The 21,899-nt window shown below is 43.5% G+C and overlaps 1 protein-coding gene across 1 annotated transcript; it reads left to right on the forward strand.

Annotated features, from left to right (window-relative positions):
* The first annotated feature begins 2,718 nt into the window (after nucleotides 1-2,718).
* PHLDA1 (pleckstrin homology like domain family A member 1) lies at nucleotides 2,719-21,277 on the forward strand. The gene is made up of 2 exons (XM_082256492.1): nucleotides 2,719-3,353; nucleotides 20,287-21,277. Exon 1 carries the CDS (start codon nucleotides 2,813-2,815, stop codon nucleotides 3,323-3,325), a length of 513 nt encoding a protein of 170 aa, XP_082112618.1. The 5' UTR covers nucleotides 2,719-2,812; the 3' UTR covers nucleotides 3,326-3,353; nucleotides 20,287-21,277.
* Nucleotides 21,278-21,899: the final 622 nt, after the last annotated feature.

Consider the following 21,899-nt stretch of genomic DNA (forward strand, 5'->3'; position numbering starts at 1 on the left):
ATGAGATTGGTGCCGGAAGAAGAAATAGTTCTTGGGCTACCCATAGACATGAGATTGGTGCTGGAAGAAGAAATAATTCTTGGGCTACCCATAGACATGAGATTGGTGCTGGAAGAAGAAATAATTCTTGGGCTACCCATAGACATGAGATTGGCGTTGGAAGAGCCAACAACCACACAATTGCTCTGTACTGTAACTGTAGATGCTTCCCTATCTCAGGGAAGTCATATAAACAGTAAAATCTGTCTGGGACGATAAACTTCACACCATGAATTTTGGGCCAGGGGGTCCCTGCAGAGGTCACAGTGTGTGTAACCCTCTTGTTTAGAATGGGTAATGATAATCTCATGTCTATGGTTAACCTTTGTCTGCTGAGCAACATAAACAACATACAGGAATTCTGCTGGGTCTACAGGGAGGGCTCTTGGAGGGGGAATACATTTCCATGCCACTAAAGTTCTCGGAAATATTTCAGGCATATTTGTTTTTTTTCCAGATTAGCCTGTTAAACCGATCAGATCCTTAAAGTGACCACAGTTTGCTGAGATAGAGGGACATATGGCCTTTGTGAATTACAGCCCTAGCATTAGAAAATAAGTAAAACAGAAATGACATGCAGTTTAGGTTATGTTACAGGCTGAAGGGTTGGGATTGATTACTAACAGATGTAGTATAAAATTCTCCCTAAGCTCAGCAGTTGGAGAAAGCAGCAGTTTAGCTTTTTCTACGTTCTGCACTTCCAATCGTTTCTCAGAAGTGATACTAATAGCACACAAGTTTTGATTGCAATAAGTTTAACATAGGATTATGCTAGAGCAACTGCACTTTGTAAAATGTACAGTCTACTTGCCTTTAGTAAGTGCCGGTTCACACATATGTGATGTCAGACATTGCGTGTGATTCGGAGCGCACTGCTCTGCAAATCACATGCGATGTCTGTGCGTTGCAAACTCAGCCATACAGATTGCATGCCGGAATTCGCATTGCGCATAGGACCAAAGTTGCACAGGACCCTTTTTTTGGTCCACACCAGAATTGGATCGCATGGGTGTTCACACAACCCGCGGCGGATTCGCAGGATTCCTGCATCGCATTGCGATCCGATGCATGTCCGAACTAACAGTTCGTACTGCGATATGCGAACTGATCTGGGGGTGTTGTTAACTTTGTATTGACACCCCCAGCGATTCACATATGGCAGTTTGAACTGCCTGCGATTTGAATGCGATGCTGGAACCCGCAGTGGATTCGCAGGGTTCCCGCATTGCATATGTGTGAACAGAGCCTAAATCAACCCCATTAACCACTTGCCGACCGCCGCACGGCTATTTACGGCGGCGGTCAGCCCCTCACAGGCAAAGCGACGTAGGGCTACGTCGCTAGCCTGTGAGGCTCTAGGGAGCGAGTGCGCGCCACCGGAGGCGCGCTCCCGCTCGGTCACGGACTCTCCTGCGCGTGTGCCCGGCGGACCCGATGTCCGCCGGGCACTCGCGATCGTCCGTTACACCGGGGGAAAGGCAGGCAACTAATGTAAACAAAGCCGCCTGTCATTCTTCCCTGTGTAAAAATGGAGATCAAACGGTTCTGCTATGTAGGACCGTTGATCTCTGTTCTTACACATCAAGCCACAGCCAATCACAGTTAGAAACACGCCCCTAGGGACACACTTAACTCCTCCCTCTCAAAAAAAGTTAACCCCTTCACTGCCAGTTTTATTTTTACTGTAACAGTGCATATGTATAGCACTGATTACTGCAGTGATGTCACTCTGTACCCCCAAAAGTGTCAAAAATGCCAGTCAAGGGTCCGATCTGTCCGCCCCAATGTCGCAGTCCCGCAAAAAAAATCGCAGATCGCCGCCATTACACGTTAAAAAAAGAAAAACAACAAAAATGACAAAAATCTTTCCCTTTGTTAGTAAATGCAATAACTTTTGCGCAAACCAATCAAAATACGCTTTTTGCAATTTTTTTTTTTTCCAAACATATGGTAAAAAAAAAAAAATGGCCTAAAATGTTAAAAAATTTTGATTTTTTAATTTTTTTGGGGAATTTCATATAAAAAAAATGTGAAAAATATTGTTATTTTTGCAAAATTTACGCTCTTGTTTTGTTTATAGCGCATGATCAAAAAATCGCACAGGTGATCAAATACCACCAAAAGAAAGCTCTGTTTGTGGGAAAAAAGGACGTCAAATTTGATGAGATACAGCGTCACACAACCGCGCAATTGTCCGGTAAAGTCACGCAGTGCCAATTCGCAAAATAGGCCCTGGTCAGGAAGGGGGTAAAATCTTCCGGGGCTTAAGTGGTTAATGTATGGCTCAATTGTTGTCCCCGCGCTGAATTTCATTTGTACAGGTATTCAGTGTGATTCCTGTACAAATGACATGGTACACCGCATCAATGTGAACGCAGCCTAAAAACACCCGCAGCAGATCGCATGGACGCTAAGCATTGCGCTGCGAAGAAACCCAGCGAATGGTATGCATTTCCCGCATGGCATCATTGTGTAGCAGGCAGAGCTCAGACATTAAGGGGTTATTACAGTCAGGTTTATGGGAAGATGAAAGAAATGGAAAGCTGGCCGCTACACTGGAAATGCTCTTGCAATCACTGACAGTGCAATAGATGAGTGCGTCCGGCAGGTGGCGCCAGCGTTCAATCCATGTGAGAGTAGCGGGGCAGGCAGGCGGGCGGGCAGGGATGATGATATAGTGAAGGGGATTGCAGCTGCTGCTCGATGCCGTCACACTGAGCCCACTGTATCCTGACAGAGTCAGCCTGGCGGGCATTGTCACTGCTCACTGTTCATGCTTCCCTTGCAGGTCCTCCTGTCTCATTGCATCGTGGTGTTGAAGTGGTGTAGCACTCGCTGGTTTGGGAGGATGCTGGAGAGCAGCTGTAAGGTGGTGAAGGAAGGAGTATTAGAGAAGAGAAGCGATGGTTTGCTGCAGCTGTGGAAGAAGAAGCGCTGTCTGCTGACCGAGGAAGGATTGCTCCTTATCCCCCCTAAACAGCTGGAGCAGCACAGTCCTCCGCCAGAGCCGGCCCGCATTAAGGAGCTGCACTTCTCTAATATGAAGACGGTGGACTGTGTGGAGAGGAAAGGCAAGTACGTCTACTTCACGGTGGTGATGGCCGAGGGCCGGGAGATTGATTTTCGGTGCCCGCAGGATGAGGGATGGAATGCGGAGATCACCCTTCAGATGGTGCATTATAAGAACAGACAAGCCATCCTAGCTGTCAAATCTACCCGACAGAAACAGCAACATCTGGTCCAACAGCATGGACATCGGATCAGGAGCAGCTCTAACTCTGCATAGTCCAACCATTCCATCCACACCATTCCAGGTACTGGGCCACAGAGCTCACAATCGCTACAAGCTCCACAATCAAATGATAAACTTTGGATAGAGTGAGGCTCATGACATCTGATGGGACACAAAAGAAAAAGCCCTCTCTTAAGCCGGCCATACATGGAGTAAAAATTAGCTGGTTCAGCAGGGATCGGATGAATTTTAATCCATGTATGGACAGGGACACTGATTAGGAAAAGTTCTGTACAATCAGGGTGGTTATACAGAACTTCCCCTGCCAGGTTTTTCCTGAACAATCAGTGCTGTCGGCTACAGCCAGCAGCACCGATCATCATATTCAAGGCACCCAGCAGCACAGTAGTATGGACAGGGTCACTGATTAGGAAAAATCCGGCAGGAGAAGCTCTATACAATCAAGGTGGTTATATAGAACTTCCCCTGACAGGTTTTTCCTGAACAATCAGTGCTGTCGGCACCGATCATTGTATTCAAGGCTCCAGCAGCACAGTAGTATGGACAGGGACACTGATTAGGAGAAGTTCTGTACAATCAGGGTGGTTATACAGAACTTCCCCTGCCAGGTTTTTCCTGAACAATCATTGCTGTCGGCTACAGTCAGCAGCACCGATCATCGCATTCAAGGCTCCAGCAGCACAGTAGTATGGACCGGGACACTGATTAGGAGAAGTTCTGTACAATCAGGGTGGTTATACAGAACTTCCCCTGCCAGGTTTTTCCTGAACAATCAGTGCTGTCGGCTACAGCCAGCAGCACCGATCATCGCATTCAAGGCTCCAGCAGCACAGTAGTATGGACCGGGACACTGATTAGGAAAAATCCGGCAGGAGAAGTTCTGTATAATCAGGGTGGTTATACAGAACTCCCCCTGCCAGGTCTTTCCTGAACAATCAGTGCTGTCGGCTACAGCCAGCAGCACCGATCATCGCATTCAAGGCTCCAGCAGCACAGTAGTATGGACAGGGACACTGATTAGGAAAAATCCAGCAGCAGAAGTTCTGTACAACCAGGGTGATTATACAGAACTTCCCCTGCCAGGTTTTTCCTAAACAATCAGTGCTGTCGGCTACAGCCAGCAGCACCGATCATCATATTCAAAGCTCCAGCGGCACAGCAGGAGGATTCCCCTTACCCAGTGGTGGCGAACCTTGGCACCCCAGTTTTGGAACTACATTTCCCATGATGCTCATGCACTCTGCAGTGTAGTTTATCATCATGGGAAATGTAGATCCAAAACATCTGGGGTGCCAAGGTTCGCCATCACTGCTGACCACATCAAATTTGTGGATGGGGGAATAGGCTCATTTATTTTTTTAATTGAACAAAAAAAAAAAAAATGATGGAATGTATGGACTGCCTAAAGTGGGGTACATGCTATGAGAGAATCGGAAGAAAAATGACATGCGAGGAACAATCATTCGGCCTTCATATAGTGTGTACACAACTTTCGGCACCCAATTCAGACTTAACAAACAAATATTTTTGAAGGAACAAACTCCCAAATTTTACTTGTACGTGAACAGAAAAAAGGATTGATTTTCATTTAATGTGTACGGTTTTCTTATAATGTGTAACAGGCATAAGGCTGATGTCACAGCAGTGATTCTGCCCCTAGCAATCCTGATGCTGACAGTTTATCAAAATCAGATTGCTGAAACAGCTGCCTATCTGTTCCTATGGAATCACTGCTTCTGTAGCCACACGCAGCGAGATGTCACTTTGTCGCTGGCCTGAACGATGGTAAGACTAGGATCACACTATGCCGGTTCCCCAGTGGATGTGTTTGCACAAGCACAGGCTGCTGTACCTTCGGAAACAAAAGGAAAAGGTCCCTGCCCCTTTTCCAAAAACACAGCCACAGGGGAACCCTGTTTGTGTTGGGGGAGAATTATTGACACCCCAGTGTGTCTGCTAACAGCAGAGCGTTTTTGATGCGGGTGCGGAGAGGCATGCAATTGCACACAGTCCCACACCTGCATAGTGTGAACTAGCCTTAAGCTGGCCATACATTATACAATTTTCTAATCCAAATTCCTTTAGATTTACAATATGAAAGTGTTTTGGTTTGACCAGATATTACATGGTTTTGGTAAATTGAAAGGAAGATTGTACAAGTGAATTGTATAATGTATAGCCAGCATTAGGCAGGGTATACACCTCAAGTCCTTTTTTTTTTTTTCATTCAATCGGCAGATTGAAAAAAAACGTACAGGTCTCTGAATCCACACAAGCGATGTGGGTGCAAGGATCCCTCCTGTTGCGCTATTGTATTCTGGCAGCGGAGGCTTCCCCCCTATCAGACTACACAGAGTATTGTATAATGTTTTTTTTTTCATTCAACCAGCATGTTGAACAAAAAAAAAACTGACAGGTCTCTGAATCCACGCAAATGATGTGGATGCAGGGATACCCCCTGCTGCACTATTGTATTCTGACAGCTGAGGCTTCACCCCCTGTCAGAATACACAGATCAGCGCTGCAGCCATTGCCTGCAAGCACTGATCCAATGCTGGTTTTCTAGCAAGATCATTTGACAGAATCCGATCATTAGACTGGCTTCTGTTGAACAGACAGAGGTACACAGTGAGTGAAATTTGTGGTGTGTATACCCTGCTTTAATCTCAATCACCAGTGACAGGAGTGACATCCCTCAGCTACAGAGGGAAGTGGGAACCATTCCATAAGGATGACATCCTGATGGGATATAAAATAAAAAAACAACTGGGTTAGAGCCCTCTCTTAACCCGGCCATACATAGAATAAAATTTAGCTGGTTCAGCATGGATCAAATTAATTTTAATCCATGTATGGACAGGAACACTGATTGATCAGGAAAAACCCAGCAAAGGAAGTTCTGTACAACCAGGGTGATTGTACAGAACTTCTGCTGCTGCGTTTTTCCTGATCAATCAGCGTTGCCAGCTATAGCCAGCAGCACTGATCATTGTATTCTGACAGCACAGTGGGCTTCATCAGCACAGCAAGAGTATTCCCCTAACCACTTTGAATTTGTGGATGGGGGAATAGGATGATTGGAATATACAATATATTCCATATACAATGGAATATATGGGCTGCCTAAAGTGGGGTACACGCTATGAGAAAATCGGAAGAAAATTCCATGCAAGGAACAATCATTCAGTCTTCATATATTGTGTACACAACTTTCCACATCCGGTTCAGACTTTCCAAACAAAAGTAATTGCATTGCAAACGCATCTTGTGTTTTACCACGATTCCAGAACCACAGGCAGAATCGCACAATTCTGCCTAAGATTCCAGAATCGCGGTAAAACACTGGGCGCGTTTACAATGCCATGATTTCTTAATGGCGCCCCAAACCCGGTGTGATTTTGCAGCAATTGTCACGCAACAAAATGTGATAAAATTGTAGCAAATATCGCAACGCAAATTACTCCTGGCTCTGTGCCAAAATTTGGTACATGAGCTTCTTTGGCGCATTTGTGGAGCAGAGGGACACCCTTTCAAATAAATGGTGCTGCTCCAAAAAAGCGCCGCCACAAAAAAGCTATACAAAAAAGTGGTGCAGCAGGTGTCGCTGCAGTACGCTTAGGTGTGAATGGAGCGTTAGTGATCCTGCCAGTGTTGACAAATTGTCAACAGCAGGTTCGCTAAGGTTGCCCATGTGTCATCAGCCTTAGGGAGGGTTGGAACCCCTGTCAGGCTTTTGTTTTGTCATCTGTGTCCCATTAGGGAGATTTCCCTTCACTTCCTTCCCCATAGCCAAAACAAGGAAGTGAGAGGAATTCCTTTTAAAGTGGGGAAATCCCTGGTTGTCACCAGAACTAGTGTCCTCATGGGAAGTTTTCATCCTGTTCTGGTGACTATGTAAAATTCGGGATTTTCTTTCACTTTCACTCTCAGTGATAATGGTAAACAGGTGAATCTCCCTAACAGAGGCACAGACAGCAGTAAAAACTGACAGGTGTTCTAAACCCTCTCCACTCTATCCAAAACTAAAATAAAATCTTCTGCCCTTATTTATCCATTAGGGGCTTTGATACAAAAACCATATGTAGAACCTCATTCACACGGGTGTAAGAAAAGGCATTTCAAAGTGTTTTTTGTTTACAGATCTGAATTCAGGTGTGTTGTTTTCAATGGGGACATGCACACAGGTGCGTAAACATGCAATACCTTCAGATCTCTAACCAAAAATGGAAGAATTGGCTTTTGAGGACATGCTTACAAGTGAAAAAAGCAGCATATAGAACTACAATTCTACACATTCAAAAGACAAGCGTTTTGCCGATTATATTTATGCTGCAACTTTTGTTACTGAAAAATCTCACCTATATGATCAGTAAAATGTTTATGGTTTATGGCCCCTTTCACACAGGAGAGTCCGTCGGTGGACTCCGTTTATCTCAGCCGGGGATCGATCCGCCGATCCCCCTGCTGAGCAGGCGGATGGCAGCTGTGTCTCAGTGCTGTGTGCGAAGACACAGCGGTCAGGTCCCACTGTTCTCTATGGGGGAATCAGATGGGAACGGACCGTCTGTCCATTCTCATCCGATCCAATCAGCTAGATGGATGGAAAATAGGGTTTTCATCCGTCCAGATTTGACGGAACGGAACGGATGTCAGCGGACATGTCTCCGCTGAAATCCGATGCCCCATAGAGATACATGAGGCAAAAAAAACGGACAGGCAGATCTGAACGGTCCGCCAGTGTGAAAGGGGCCTTAAAGTTGTAAAGTTGGTATCTAGATTGTGACATTAGTTTATCCATTTTAGATTTCAAGACATAGGCTGTAAATGCCTTATTGGTATTTTTGATGACCTTTTTGAAATGGCAAGAGAGAACAAAAAGAGCAAAAATGTATATTGCAGCTTGCCTGTCCTGAGATGTGGTGGCTGCATTAGTTTCTTCTACACTTTTTTCCTTTATTTTAACCTCTTCACGCCAGCCGTATGCATATATGCCACCTCTCGGCGGGTGGGCCTTAGCAGCGAGAGGCCGCATATATGCGTAACAAAATGTACGTAATACTGTGACGAGAGCATGCACCTTACGCGCTCCTGGCACAGATACCAGCAGGCAACAGAAAGCTCCTGACTGCTACTTACATGACCGAAATGCCCACCTCTTGGCATCTGAAACCACTTAAAAGTCCGGGAGGCACTGGCGCTAATGGGTTAATCTGGTATTCCTGACAATAACTAACCTCCTGTCTTAGGATGACAACTGTTCTGAGCAGCGTTGTCACCCTAGGACAGGGGTTGTGCGCTACATAATAGTGGGGTTGATTTCCAAATCTGAAGAATTGCAAAATCTTGTGCAGCTGTGCATGTTAGCCAATCAGCTTCTAACTTTAGCTTGTTCAATTAAAGTGATTGTAAAGTCTGTTTATTTATTTATTTATTTATTTTTTATGTTATACTTACCTGTTCTATGCGGTTGGTTTTGCACAGAGCAGCCCAGATCCTCCTCTTTTTAGGTCGGCGCTCTTGGCCCCTCCCTCCTGTTGAGTGCCCCCACAGCAAGCAGCTTGCTATGGGGGCACCCGAGCTGAGCCAAAACTTTGTGTGTCCATTCAGACACAGAGCTGCGGCCCATCCCCGCCCCCTCTCTCTCCTCATTTGCTCACTGAATTTGATTGACATCAGTGGGAGCCAATGGCGCAGTGCCTCCTTCTCAGCCAATGAGGAGGGAGAGTCTTGGGCAGCCAAGACTGTCCTGCAACATCACTGGAATGAGATGGGGCTCAGGTAAGTTTTAGGGGGGCTGAGGGGGGCTGCTGCACACAGAAGGCTTTTTATCCTAATGCATAGAATACATTCAAATAAAAAAACCTTCTGACTTTACAACCACTTAAGCTTTGAAAAAATAAAAACCTGGTAGCTGATTGGTTTCTGTGCAGAGCTGCACTCGCCAGTTTTAGTAAATCAACCCCACTGGGCTAGGACTGCATAACACCTCCCTCTCTTCTCCATAACGGGAGGTGTTCTGTAGTCCACTGAGGTAGCAGGTAACAGTGCTGACTGATAACAGTCCAGAGGTAGATAGCACGGGAAGCTATGAGTTCACATGATTTCTGGCTGGCTGAACAGCTAATTTTGTTTTCTACTTGTGGAACAGATATAATAAAACCCACTTCAATGGTATATTTACCAGACCTAGGGGAACAAGGCAGAGAAATTTTTTTGTTGGAGTTTACATACACTTTAAATCAATTTTATTTTGGAAAAAAGTAATTACGTTGGTTTGAGAATCTGCAGACAATTCAGTATATAAATAAAGCCAAATCTGCAATCTGGTTCTTGTATACATTTATAGTTCCATCATAAAACTTGGATCCAGCAGTCCCAGTGACGTTCAGAAGATTACAACTCTAATCTATTATGCTTTGGCTGTAAGCTGCAGTTATGAGATAATGATCAGGCAGATAACTGTGACACTGGGAGATATGGGAAAATAAATGTCAGTATCACTTTTGTGTGCATGTCATTGACACGGGGACACAAATTCATATAGTAGTAAATCGGAGCTGATTTATTAGGAGGCTTCTGGGATGGATTGTTATCTGCATGGAGGGGAGCCTCAGATATGAGGGCAATAGTATGTGACCTAGAAAGTGGGTTCATTTACTAAAGGATTGGCGACTGTTCACTTTGCAGAGTGTATGTCAATAAATAGAGTGAACCTGCAGTCATTTTCAATACCCAAATTCTGTGTGAAGGAAATAAAAAAAAGGGAAAGGAGAATGCTCCCTTTCAATAGGGCTGGCTCCATACAGCATGGATTAAATCAGGGGTCTTCAAACTATGGCCCTCCAGATGTTCAGGAACTACAATTCTCATCATGCCGGGTCATGTCTGTGAATGTCAAAGTTTTACAATGCTTCATGGGATGTATAGCTCTGTAACAGCTGGAGGGCCGTAGTTTGAGGACCCCAGGATTAAATGGTCATTTAGGTCTAGGGAACCACAAAAAGCAGCTTTACCTCCTCAATCTTCCCCTCCTGCAGGCTTCCTTCGGGCTGTAAGTCCACTCCCAACAGCCTCTTCTCCCCTATGCTCTGGCCTCCGCAGGTCCTCTGACCTCAAGTCCAATGCAGAGCCCATAGCCCCTTCAAAGTGAACAGACATCTATCCATTAGTAAAATAAACCCCTTTGATAACTTGAAAACATTTTTTGGTGTGTTGCTGTATACTTATATTTTATGTTGAACACTTTTTTTAAACAAATAATTGAATTAACATATAGCCCTTTCCAGGGTGTAGTGCAGTGATGGCATACCTTGGCACCCCAGATGTTTTGGAACTCCATTTCCCATGATGCTCATGCACTCTGCAGTATAGTTGAGCATCATGGGAAATGTAGTTCTAAAACATCTGGGGTGCCAAGGTTCGCCATCACTGGTATAGTGGTATCAGAATAACAAAAAAGTCGAAGGGGCCTACATGTTACATTTACCAAAAAAACCCCAAAGAAAACCAAGATGTGGGCAAAAGAGCACGGGATACAGTTAAATTGTGACCTAGAAAATTAAATGTCATGAAAAATATTCTTGTTTATTGTAAAAACCATCCACAGACATGGAAGTGACAGTCTCTGCCCTAGGGCCGCCTCCTCTAACGTGTTCACCCAATCAGGGCCTAACTGTATCTCTACAATTAAACCCTGATTGGGTGAAATGTGTTAGAGTGGGTGGTCCTAGGGCAGAGGCTGTCACTACCATTTCAGTGGACGGTTTCTGACAAACAATGAGGACATTTATGATATACCGAGTACATTGGATTTTCTTTCTGTTTCTGGCCATGGACGACTAAGCTTGCATGAATGGCTCTTCTCTGGCACCTAGGGTTGGAGTGGTGGCGGGGCAGAACTGCTTAGAGTCTCTTTGTTTTGATTTACTATACAGTAGATCAGCTGTTTGCAATATTTTTCAGAGAAATCCTCAAAATGATTTTCAGGTGTTGGGGAAGTGCTGCTGAAAATAATTCATTGGAGGTCAGTAGGAAGAATTTCCCTATATTAGTGGTCAATTTGAAAAATTTCTCTTAGGGCTCTTTCACATAGGCGGACTGTTTAGATCCGCCTGTCCGTTTTTTTGGCGGATCTGAATGGTCCCCCCATGCATCCCTATGGGGCATCAAATGTCAGCGGAGACATGTCTGCTCACATCCGATCCGTCAAATCTGGACGGATAGAAACCCTATTTTCGGACGGTCCGTTGCCATCCGATTTCCCCAATAGAGATGCATGAGGACCTGACAGCTGTGTCTCTGCACACAGCGCGAAGACACAGCTGTCATCCTCCTGCTCAGCGGGAGATCGGCGGATCAATCCCCCGCTGAGATAAACGGACTCCATCCGTCGGACGGAGTGTGTGAAAGGGGCCTTACAGATAGCTAAAAGGATCACTGGTGTAATTTAGCTGACTTTGGTGTTGGACCCAAAACCATGCAAACGCCATCAGATGGGAGATCATTTAGCCACAGCTCAAGGAACCCCTAGCAAACTCCAGAGGAACCCTAGAGTTCCACAGAACCCTGGTTGAGAATGGCTGCTGTAGATGAAAGAGAAATGAAATTGCTGTTGTGCTAACATTAAGGGCCAGTTCACACCAGGAATCGCACAGGAATGTGCTGCTCATTCCTGTGCAATTCACATATGGTTCAGTGCTGTGTGATTTTGAGTCCATTCATTTTGAAAACACACCAGAAGCAGCACATTTACTACTTTTAGAAACTCACTGCAAAAGAATCACATGTACCATGGGATCCAGTTGGAGTAAACACACTGTGTTTGCAACCTGCCTTTATGGTGTCGTTAAGTTAACACTGACACACACTGCAGATCGCTGCTGCAGTCCGTTTTGGACATGGTGCAGGAAGCGCGCATGGAATATGAGTTTCCCTTACCATGTTCTGGTGTGAATGGTCCTTTGGGGATCAGGCATTACTGTGAGAAGAAAGCAACCCACCTTAATTCAGATTGCATGAACACACAGGAATCACTGTGTTTCCCACATTGCATCAGTGTGAACCAGGCTTAATCAGGAACATCTTTTTCACTTCTGCACTGTTTGATTGCATTAGTAGCTCATTAACGGGAATTGTTCAGTACCTTTTTGCTTACTGCCTAGCTCAGTCTCATAAAGCATATAGTTCTTAAGCAGGTTAAAGTGTGCCCTTTAACTACTCCTATCCTCCCTATTGTATATGTTGTTATGTCTTACTATAGTACTACATACTGTACATACTGTACAACTTTTATTTGTTTTGCTTTTTAATGATCTCTCTAAACTGCTTACAAAAGTTTGTACTCATTCTGTAAAAAGTCAAAGCTAAAGATAAATGGCTCATCTGGTATTTTCTTTAAATATCCTCTTTGAAGATAGAGGAAGTTGTAAAGAGATACTGGATAACATTCTATATTTGTGTTGGTTAGATGGTATTTGTTTTGACATAGTCGTCTTCATTCTATACTATAAATGCTGCAGGGCAAACTACCAAGTAATGACATCACAGGCAGTTTTATCACAGATGAAAGCTCCTATTTCATGGATGGAGCAATATCTAAACACTTTTGTTATGTGTGTATCTAGCCCAAACACTACCCCCTTCCAAATGTCCTCTCAGCACATATCCTCTTACTCCTCCCGCAAAATAATTCTTCCCAGCACAAATAATTCTTCCTCCCCCCTAGGCCACTGTGCCCCCCCCCTCCTCCAGTGTCCTTCCCTCCCAGTGTAATCCCTCCAGTGTACTGCCCTCATTGCAATCCCTCCAGTGTACTCCCCCCCCCCCCCCAGTGTGACCCCCCCCCGAAAAGTAATACCCTCAGTGTACCCCTCCCAGTGTAATCTCCCTAATGTAATTTCCTCTCTTTACCCATCCCAGTGTAATCTCCCTAATGTAATGCTCTCAGTGTACTGTTCCCAGTGTAATCCCCCCAGTGTACTGCCCTCATTGCAATCCCTTCAGTGTACTCCTCCTGGTGTAATACCCCCAATATAATACCCACAGTGCAATCTCTCCACTGTACTGCCCTTATTGTAATCCCCCCAGTGCACTCCTTCCAGTGTAATCTCCCCAATGTAATACCATCAGTCTACTCTTCCCAGTGTAACCCCCTAAGTGTACTGCCCTCATTGTGATCCCTCCAATGTACCCCCCCCCCCAGTGTAATCCCTCCAATATAATACCCACAGTGCACAGTGTCATTCCTCCAGTGTACTACCCTCATTGTAATCCCTCCAGTGCACTCCTCTCAGTGTAATCCCCCCAATGTAATACCCTCAGTGTACTCCTTTCAGTGCAATCCCCCCAATGTAATACCCTCAGTGTACTCTTTCCAGTGTAGTACCCTTGGTGTGTACACATACCAGTGCACTGCCCTCAATGTAATCCCTCCAATGTACTCCCCCCCCCCAGTGTAATCCCCTCAATATAATACCCACTGTGTACAGTGTAATCCCTCCAGTATACTGCCCTCATTGTAATCCCCCCAATACACTCCTCCCAGTGTAATCCCCCCAATGCAATACCCTCAGTGTACTCTTTCCAGTGTAATCCCTCCAGTGTACGGCCCCCATTGCAATTCCTCCAGTTTACTCTCCACCAGTGTAATACCCCCCCAATGTAATACCCTCAGTGTACCCCTCCCAGTGTAATCTCCCTAATGTAATACCCTCTCTGTACCCCTACCATTGTAATCTCCCCAATGTAATACCCTCAGTGTATTCTTCCCAGTGTAACCCCCCCCCAGTGTCCTTCCCCCATTGTAGTTCCCCCAGTGTACTCCCCCCCCCCCCCAGTGTAATCCCCCCAATATAATACCCACAGTGTAATCCCTTCAGTGTACTGTCCTCATTGTAATCCCTCCCATGCACTCCTCCCAGTGCAGTCCCCCCAGTGTAATACCCTCAGTGTACCCCTCCCAGTGTTATCTCCCCAATGTAATACCCTCAGTGTACTCCCCCCAGTGTAATCCCCCCAATGTAATACCCTTTTACTCTTCCCAGTGTAATCCCCAAATATAATACCCACAGTGTACAGTGTAATCCCTCCAGTGTACTACCCTCATTGTAATCCCTCCAGTGCACTCCTCCCAGTGTAATCCCCCCAATGTAATACCCTCAGTGTACTCCTTCCAGTGTAATCCCCCAAATGTAATACCCTCGGTGTACTCTTACCAGTGTACTGCCCTCATTGTAATCCCTCCAATGTACTTCCCCCCCCCCCCCAGTGTAATCCCCTCAATATAATACCCACAGTGCACAGTGTAACCCCTCCAGTATACTGCTCTCATTGCAGGGTTGTAACTACAGGGGTTGCAACTTGCAGTTGCAGCCGGGCCCTGTCCTCCTTTTTCCTCCTGTAGCTGCAGGAGGAAAATGGAGTAGATTGGTCCCTCTGTATGCTGCCCCTGCCACTCCTCCTATCCAGTTCACTTGTGTTCTACTGTCTCTGAGCCCCTGTGTGCTCCCCTGGCCCCCCCAATGTGCTCCCTTCCCTCTTCTGCCGGCTGCTGCAGGGGATGTGTCACAAAAGGAGAACCAGAAAGGGGTCGGTAAATATGTAATTTACCAGCTCCTTCCTTTTGTGAATGGGCAGAGTCATAGTCAGTGACAAAATAAAATGATAAAAAATGATACCCTCAGTGTACTCTTTCCAGTGTAATCCCTCCAGTGTACTGCTCTCATTGTAATCCCTCCAGTGTATTCCCCCCCCCCCCAGTGTAATTCCCCCAATATTATAACCTCAGTGTACCCCTCCCAGTGTAATCTCCCTAATGTAATACCCTCAGTGTACTTTTCCCAGTGTAATCCCCCCAGTGTACTGCCCTCATTGTAATCCCTCCAGTGTACTCCCCCCCCCCCATGTAATCCACCCAATATAATACCCACAGTGTAATCCCTCCAGTGTACTGTCCTCATTGTAATCCCTCCAGTGCACTCCTCCCACTGTAATCCCCCCCATGTAATACCCTCAGTTTAACCCCCCCCCCCAATGTAATACCCTCATTGTACTTTTATCAGTGTACTCCCCCCAATATAATACAGTGTAATTCCTCCAGAGTACTGCCCTCATTGTAATTCCTCCAGTGCACTTCTCCCAGTGTAATCCCCCAATGTAATACCCTCAGTGTAGTCCCTCCAATGTACTCCCCCAGTTTAATGCCCCCGATAAAATACCCACAGTGTATTGTGTAATTCCTCCAGTAGACTGCCCTCATTGTATTCCCTCCAATGCACTCCTCCTAGTGTAATCCCCCCAATTTAATACCCTCAGTGTACTCCTCCCCGGGATAATCCCCCAATGTAATACCCTCAGTGTAATAACCCCAGAGCACTTCCCTCCATTGTAATCCCTTCAGTGTACTCCCCTCAACGTAATACCCTCAGTGATCTCCCTAGAGCGTAATCCCCCCAGGGCACTCCCCCTCAGTGTAAATCTCTCATTGCCATTACAGACCTCAGATCAGAACGGCTCTATCCAAATAGATGTCACTCCTCCTAGGTTCCTCCTCCTGTTGTGGATGATAAGGACAGAGTGAAGGAAGAGCCTAGAAAAGAGTCTAGAGAAAGCTTTTTTTGGCTCTTATGTGTAATATCGTGTAAGGCGGCCGGCATCTCTCCCTGCTGGCTGCCTTTCACAATACTAGAGTGGGCAATCGCAGTGCCAGGAACTGAGGACACCTCGTAGGGTGCCCAGTGCTAGCAGGTCCCTGTGGTGTGAATTAGCAGAGCCATGTGCCTGAACTTCTGGCACTGGGCTCTGAGACTCCAGCTTGGATCCCTTGGAGGCTGGGATTTAGTTTAAATCTCGAGATGGTCCCGTGGAATCTGGGGTAGTTGGGAGGTGTGGTAGATGGAGCCTGGAATCTAAACAAGAAAATGTCCCTTAAAATATAACTAAAGGCAAAACTTTTTATTTCGTTTTGGACAGAATGGAGATAAATTAGAACACCTGTCAGTGTTTATTGCTGTCTGAGCCCCCATTAGGGAGACTCTACCTGTCTATCTGTCCTGTTTGAAAGTGAAAGTAAAAGAAAATCCCCCAATTTTGGGTTGTCCCCAGACAAGTAATAGAGGAGAAACCTTACAATGGGGACACTAGTTCTGGTGTCCTGGGGGACCCCAAGGGATTCCCTTAATTTGCAGTGATTTCCTCCCACTTCATGTTTTGGCTATGGGACAGGAGTGAAGGTAAATCTCCCCAATGGAGCAATGTGGCAAAAAGAAAAAAAAACCCAACAGGGTTATAACCCTCCCTTACTCTATCCAAAATGAAAAAAAGTTTTGCCTATAGTTCTACTTTAAGGTTGCTCAATGCATATATATGAGCTGTAAGTAATCAAATCCAATGTTTATTTAGGAGACCCTATATCCTTGGCAAAGGGATATGCCTTCCTTAAAAGCTAACCCCTGACCCAGTTATACTCATCTTAACAATGCTTCTTTGCTGCTCTTCCTTCTATCGCAGCGTCCACAATATACTATATATGCATGCTTCCTGCCTTGGGGATAATATGACCTCCACCCATTAATCAGTGCCTCTAGCAGCCAATTCCTAAATATAAAAACGGTCACATAATGGAAAGAGGTGATATCGTGGCCCCAGGTAACCATTAATGCCTGGTACTGTGCAGTGGCTGAGGCAGAGGAATGAGCAGGGGAAGAGCATTGTTAAGGTGTGTATAAGGGTAGGCTTTAAAGAGATATTGTTAATTTGCAGTGACAGTGTCTCTTTAAAGTGTGTAACCCCTTTATAAAAGCTAGTGTCCACAGAGTTCCTCATGGTTTTGATCAGCTAATCTAAAACACCTCTTGATTTGAGTAGATTTATTATCAGTGTCCCTTATTATTTATGTATATTTTATTATTTACCAAATTCTTATTATGATAAACGTGCTGTATGAATCAAAAGTACTCATGGGGTACAACTGGTTGAGATCTAGTAATGTGCTGGAACTATATGTATAGGTTTGGTGGTATTATACTTTAGGGAGTAGCCTAGAAAAAGCATGAACTAAATAAAATAAATAAATATTTTGATAATAAATGAGTTAATAAATGAGTGTTTAACTGTATGTTATTACAAGTCAATGTATCAACTTGGGTACAATCAGCCTGGCCAAACATGTATCAGATCTTGGCCGGTCCCGGCTGAATCAGCCGAGATTATAACCATTTATGACTGGCTTTTGTTTTAAAAAAGTAGTTTTATTATAAGTAAAAAATGTTAGTTTTATTCTATAATTTTTCCCATTTTAATTTCCACTAAAATGATGTTTCTGGTTCAAAGCATGGCAGTTATTTTTCCAATTTTGCAACTAACAAAACCAATAAAAATGAAAAAAGAAATATATATATATATATATATATATATATATATATATATATATATATATATATAAGATTAAAGTAAGGGGTTTAATAGAAATTATATTAAAAAAATAACTTACAAAGTTTCTATAAGTGATGTCATGTGAAGAGCAAAGGTCACACCTTTGATCTGTATATAAAAGAAATAGTAAATACAATGAAACCATGCATTGATTCATTGCATTTACTCAATGACACTTGCAGACTATCTGCAAGTGTCATTTTACATAGAAGTGACTTAATTTTAAAAGCTGCTCCTGCTCTGTGATATAAAGTAAATACTATGATACCATGTGAAATACAAGCGATTGTCATTTTGACAGCCGGTAATTGCCAGTATTAGTGGTGGGGTGAGGGGAGCTGGATGTATGTAAGAACTTTATTGAATTTTTTTGTAGGACATATTTTATTTGTTCAAAACCCTCAAATGGTTAAATGTTTGCTTAGTAACTGGCTTATTTTCATGGAGAATGCAATTCTTTAGCAGGTGAAGCTTGATGAAATTATCTACAATAATCCTCCATATTGTAAGCATATGCTGTGACATCTTACTATAAATACTCACTTTATCAGCTTTTCTGTTTAATGGTCTTTAAAATCTGCTCAGAACTATTGTGCTCATCCTTTGGAATTTACAGCTGAGGCTGAATAGCTCATTTTATATTCTCTTTATATGTCTTTTTAAAGGCAGAAGAAGTTGTAAACTGATACATGTCATTTCTAGCTCTGATCCATGGTGTTTGTTAAAGGAAATGTAAAGTATTTTGACATATATAGATTCTTTAATATACTTAAAGGATAAGTTTAGCTTTAGGAGCATGGTACACCCATATTTAGTGTGTAACATGCTTCTATGTACCCACCTGCCGCCATCAGTGCTCCCCCGCTCTGTGACAGCGTACAGGGGATCTTCTCCCCCACCCGCTGTCACTTTTTGAAAACAGCGCCCCTGTACCAGACTCCTCCCCCACTGCCACATCACTCATTCACAGACCTGTGAATGAAAAATTACAGGTATTGCTTGCCACAGCAGCAGACGGACTTGTGGTGTAAATGGGCTGTGAAGGTGCTCAGCTCGTCTGTAGTTCGTTCATTCTTCCTCTAGCCTTGTAACTGGAAGCCTGTATGGGGATACGGAAAGCTAGAAGAAGACAACTGTGCAGGAGCCTGAAATTGCACCTACAAGCAGCTGATCATGAGTGTAATGTTCTGCAGGCTGCAGTAATACAATAATAATAAATGTACAATTTTTAACCTGAAAAAATATGTGCATGCATTTTTTGATTTTGAAAGGCGAAATACTTTAAGACTAAAAATGGCACATTTTTAAAACATTTTTTAGTCCAGTAAAGTGCAAATTTTATCTTTTCTAATAAAACATACAAAGATAAAGAGCCCAAGGAAGGGATGGGTCCAAGCTAGACTTTTCTAGGAAAAGTCAAGGTTTTTCATAAAACCTTAGCTGCCTGTAGTTCTTATTCAACTGTTTTTATGTGCATATATATTTTCCAACGCTTAGTATAAAAAACTCAGGGTTGTTCCATGCTTGTTGTAAGGTATTATAACACCTTTTATCTTTAAAGCAGTATTAAACCCAAAAACAAAAAACGTAATATATTGCAGCTTACCAATTATTAGATCTGGTGGCTACGTTAATTTTATTTTGTTAGCTTTTTTTCCTTCATTTTCACCTGGTGTCAAATCACCTGCCATATATTGACAATTGCTGTTGCAATTACAAGTGTATACTAAATATGTTTTTAACCTAGACATACACTTTAATGTGTTTAAGCGTACATGGGGTTTTATTTTTGGGGTATTTGGTAGGTGTCAGAACTGTCTTCAAACTGCCTCTTAGGCCATTTACGCATGGGGTGGACTTCATTGGAATCCACCTGCTCAGGAGGGAATCTGTCCGTGATTCCTGCTGAGCAGGCCGATGGCTAGTCCGTGTCCGCTCTGCCTATGAAGAGTGGACACAGACACAGCCCGCTCTAATCTATGGGCGGTCAGATGTAAACGTACCATCTGTCCGTTTACACCTATCATCCGATCCACCAGACAGATAGGGAACAGATCCCCATCTGTCTGTATTTAGTGGGCAGGAATGGATTGGATGTAAGCAGGTGTCAACAGACACATATCTGTTGACACCCATCGCTCTATAGAGAAGACTGAAGGGTTCAATCGGGTCCGCCTGAAAAACTGACTGGCGGACCTGATCAGTCCGCCCGTGTGAAAGGGCTCTTACAGCTAAAGTGCGAATAAATTGAAGCAATAGAACTCTAATAGAACTCTAGTTTTGAGAAGAGTGGGAAAGAGATAGAACCTCTTTCTAATTTGTAAAGAGTTCCTGTTGGGGGGATTTCCCTAATTTTGGATGGTCAACATGATAGTGAGGGAAATGGGACTCAGTGATGTAAAAAGTTCCACAACAAGCCACAAAACATCAACAAAAACACTACAAAGATTCCAACCCATCCTATTGAAAAAAAAATGATTCCTTTTGAAGTTCCAGGGTAGATCTCGTAATGTTTGTGTGCTTTTATAAATCTCACTAACCAGCTACCTATTTCTCTGTTTCAGGTTGAATAAAGATGCACTTTACTTGGTACAAGAAGTCTTTGTTGTTGAATTCATCACATACATTCAGAAGGTTGGGAATGGCAATATTTGACTGTGGACATCTCCTGCAGCTTGAAGGTCTGCAGTTATCCATGGACCATATGATGTCAAATGAAAAATTGGTCAGGACATGATGTACTGTCATTTTTGCAATGTATTTATTTCTCTCTTCCTTTTTATCTGCCAAACATGACTGCCTAAGAGGAAATCAGTCCAAAATAATGCTGCCTACATCACCTATATCTTGCCTGTTGTTTTCTGTGCTGAAAGTGTTACTGTTTTACAACACTGAAGGAGGCACAGCAAAGGTTGTAATTCTTTTGCCTTTTGTACCATGGAGGATGCCAACATTTTCTGCTGAGCTCCACACATAAAGTTAAACCATATGAAAAATGTATTTTTTACCGTTGAGCAGACTTGCAAGACAGAATATCCAGCGTGATACAAGTCGGGCAGAGGATAAAATCAAACAAAGGGATCTGATGGTTCTGTTTGGTCAGGCTGATAATTCCCATTTGATGCTTTCTGTCTCTATGTTGTCAGGAGGATTTGCATCTTTAGCCGCTGTCTTTGCTACCAGCTTGTCACATCTATTGGCCCCAAAGAGATTGAGAGACCTTCACGTATAAGCACTCTTGATTCGTTGGCAAATGTCTGTTTTTCCTCAATCTTTGTAAATGTCAGATTTAAAATCAAGAAGCCTTTGCTTTGAAACAGCAGGGAAAAGGAAATCTAAATCTGAATACATAATTGGTAGCTGGATGGCTAATACTACACTTGTTCCAAACGTACAACGTATGGCCATTTTGAATCAAAGCGGCCAGCTTCATTTTTGGGAGTACATTGCTGTTTGTATATAAATGATGTATAAAACGCTGTTACTGTGTGTCTATGAGCATTGTTCATATAATGAGTGGTAAAGCTTGTTAAATAAATTGCATTATGTAACTGACTCCCACTAGATAAAGGTGATGGGAAGGGGTAGGGGGTGAGAATAGAGATTATAATTGTGTTCATTTGTTTATGGAATGAAATTGGACTTCTCAAATGTGATTGACTGACACATGAACCTTTTGTATCACCAATGACCATAACAAGCAATATCATGCTTTAAGCTGGCCTCACATGGTTAGATTTTTGTTTGAACATTTGTAGAAAGATCTCTTGTCAGAACATTCTTTCTTGCCTTCATTCAGTCAACTAAATGGTTGAAATATGTACCATTTTTCCTAAATGTAAACCACATTCACAGTTAGAAAATTATTTGTTGGAAAAAAAAAATTCCACCCTGCAATCTTCTCTTTGACTATGGTCAAAAACAAATGTCTGTTTGACCCCACTAACCATTAGAGAATCGAACAAGCATTCTGAAAAAAAAAACATTTGTAATGAAATTTTACTGGTGTATGATCAGATTTGTAGGTATCTTTCTACTGATTCGTTCAGAAAAAAAGTAAGTGTGCCATTTCTAAGTAAGCATGCATTTCCACTGACTGTAATGGCAGAGCCATTTATTTTTCTAAATATAATACTTATGAACAAATTGACTTTAGTTTCAGATGGTGGTATTGCTC

Source organism: Pelophylax lessonae, assembly GCF_965119305.1.
Source record: "Pelophylax lessonae genome assembly, chromosome: 4".
Taxonomy (NCBI): Eukaryota; Metazoa; Chordata; class Amphibia; order Anura; family Ranidae; genus Pelophylax; species Pelophylax lessonae.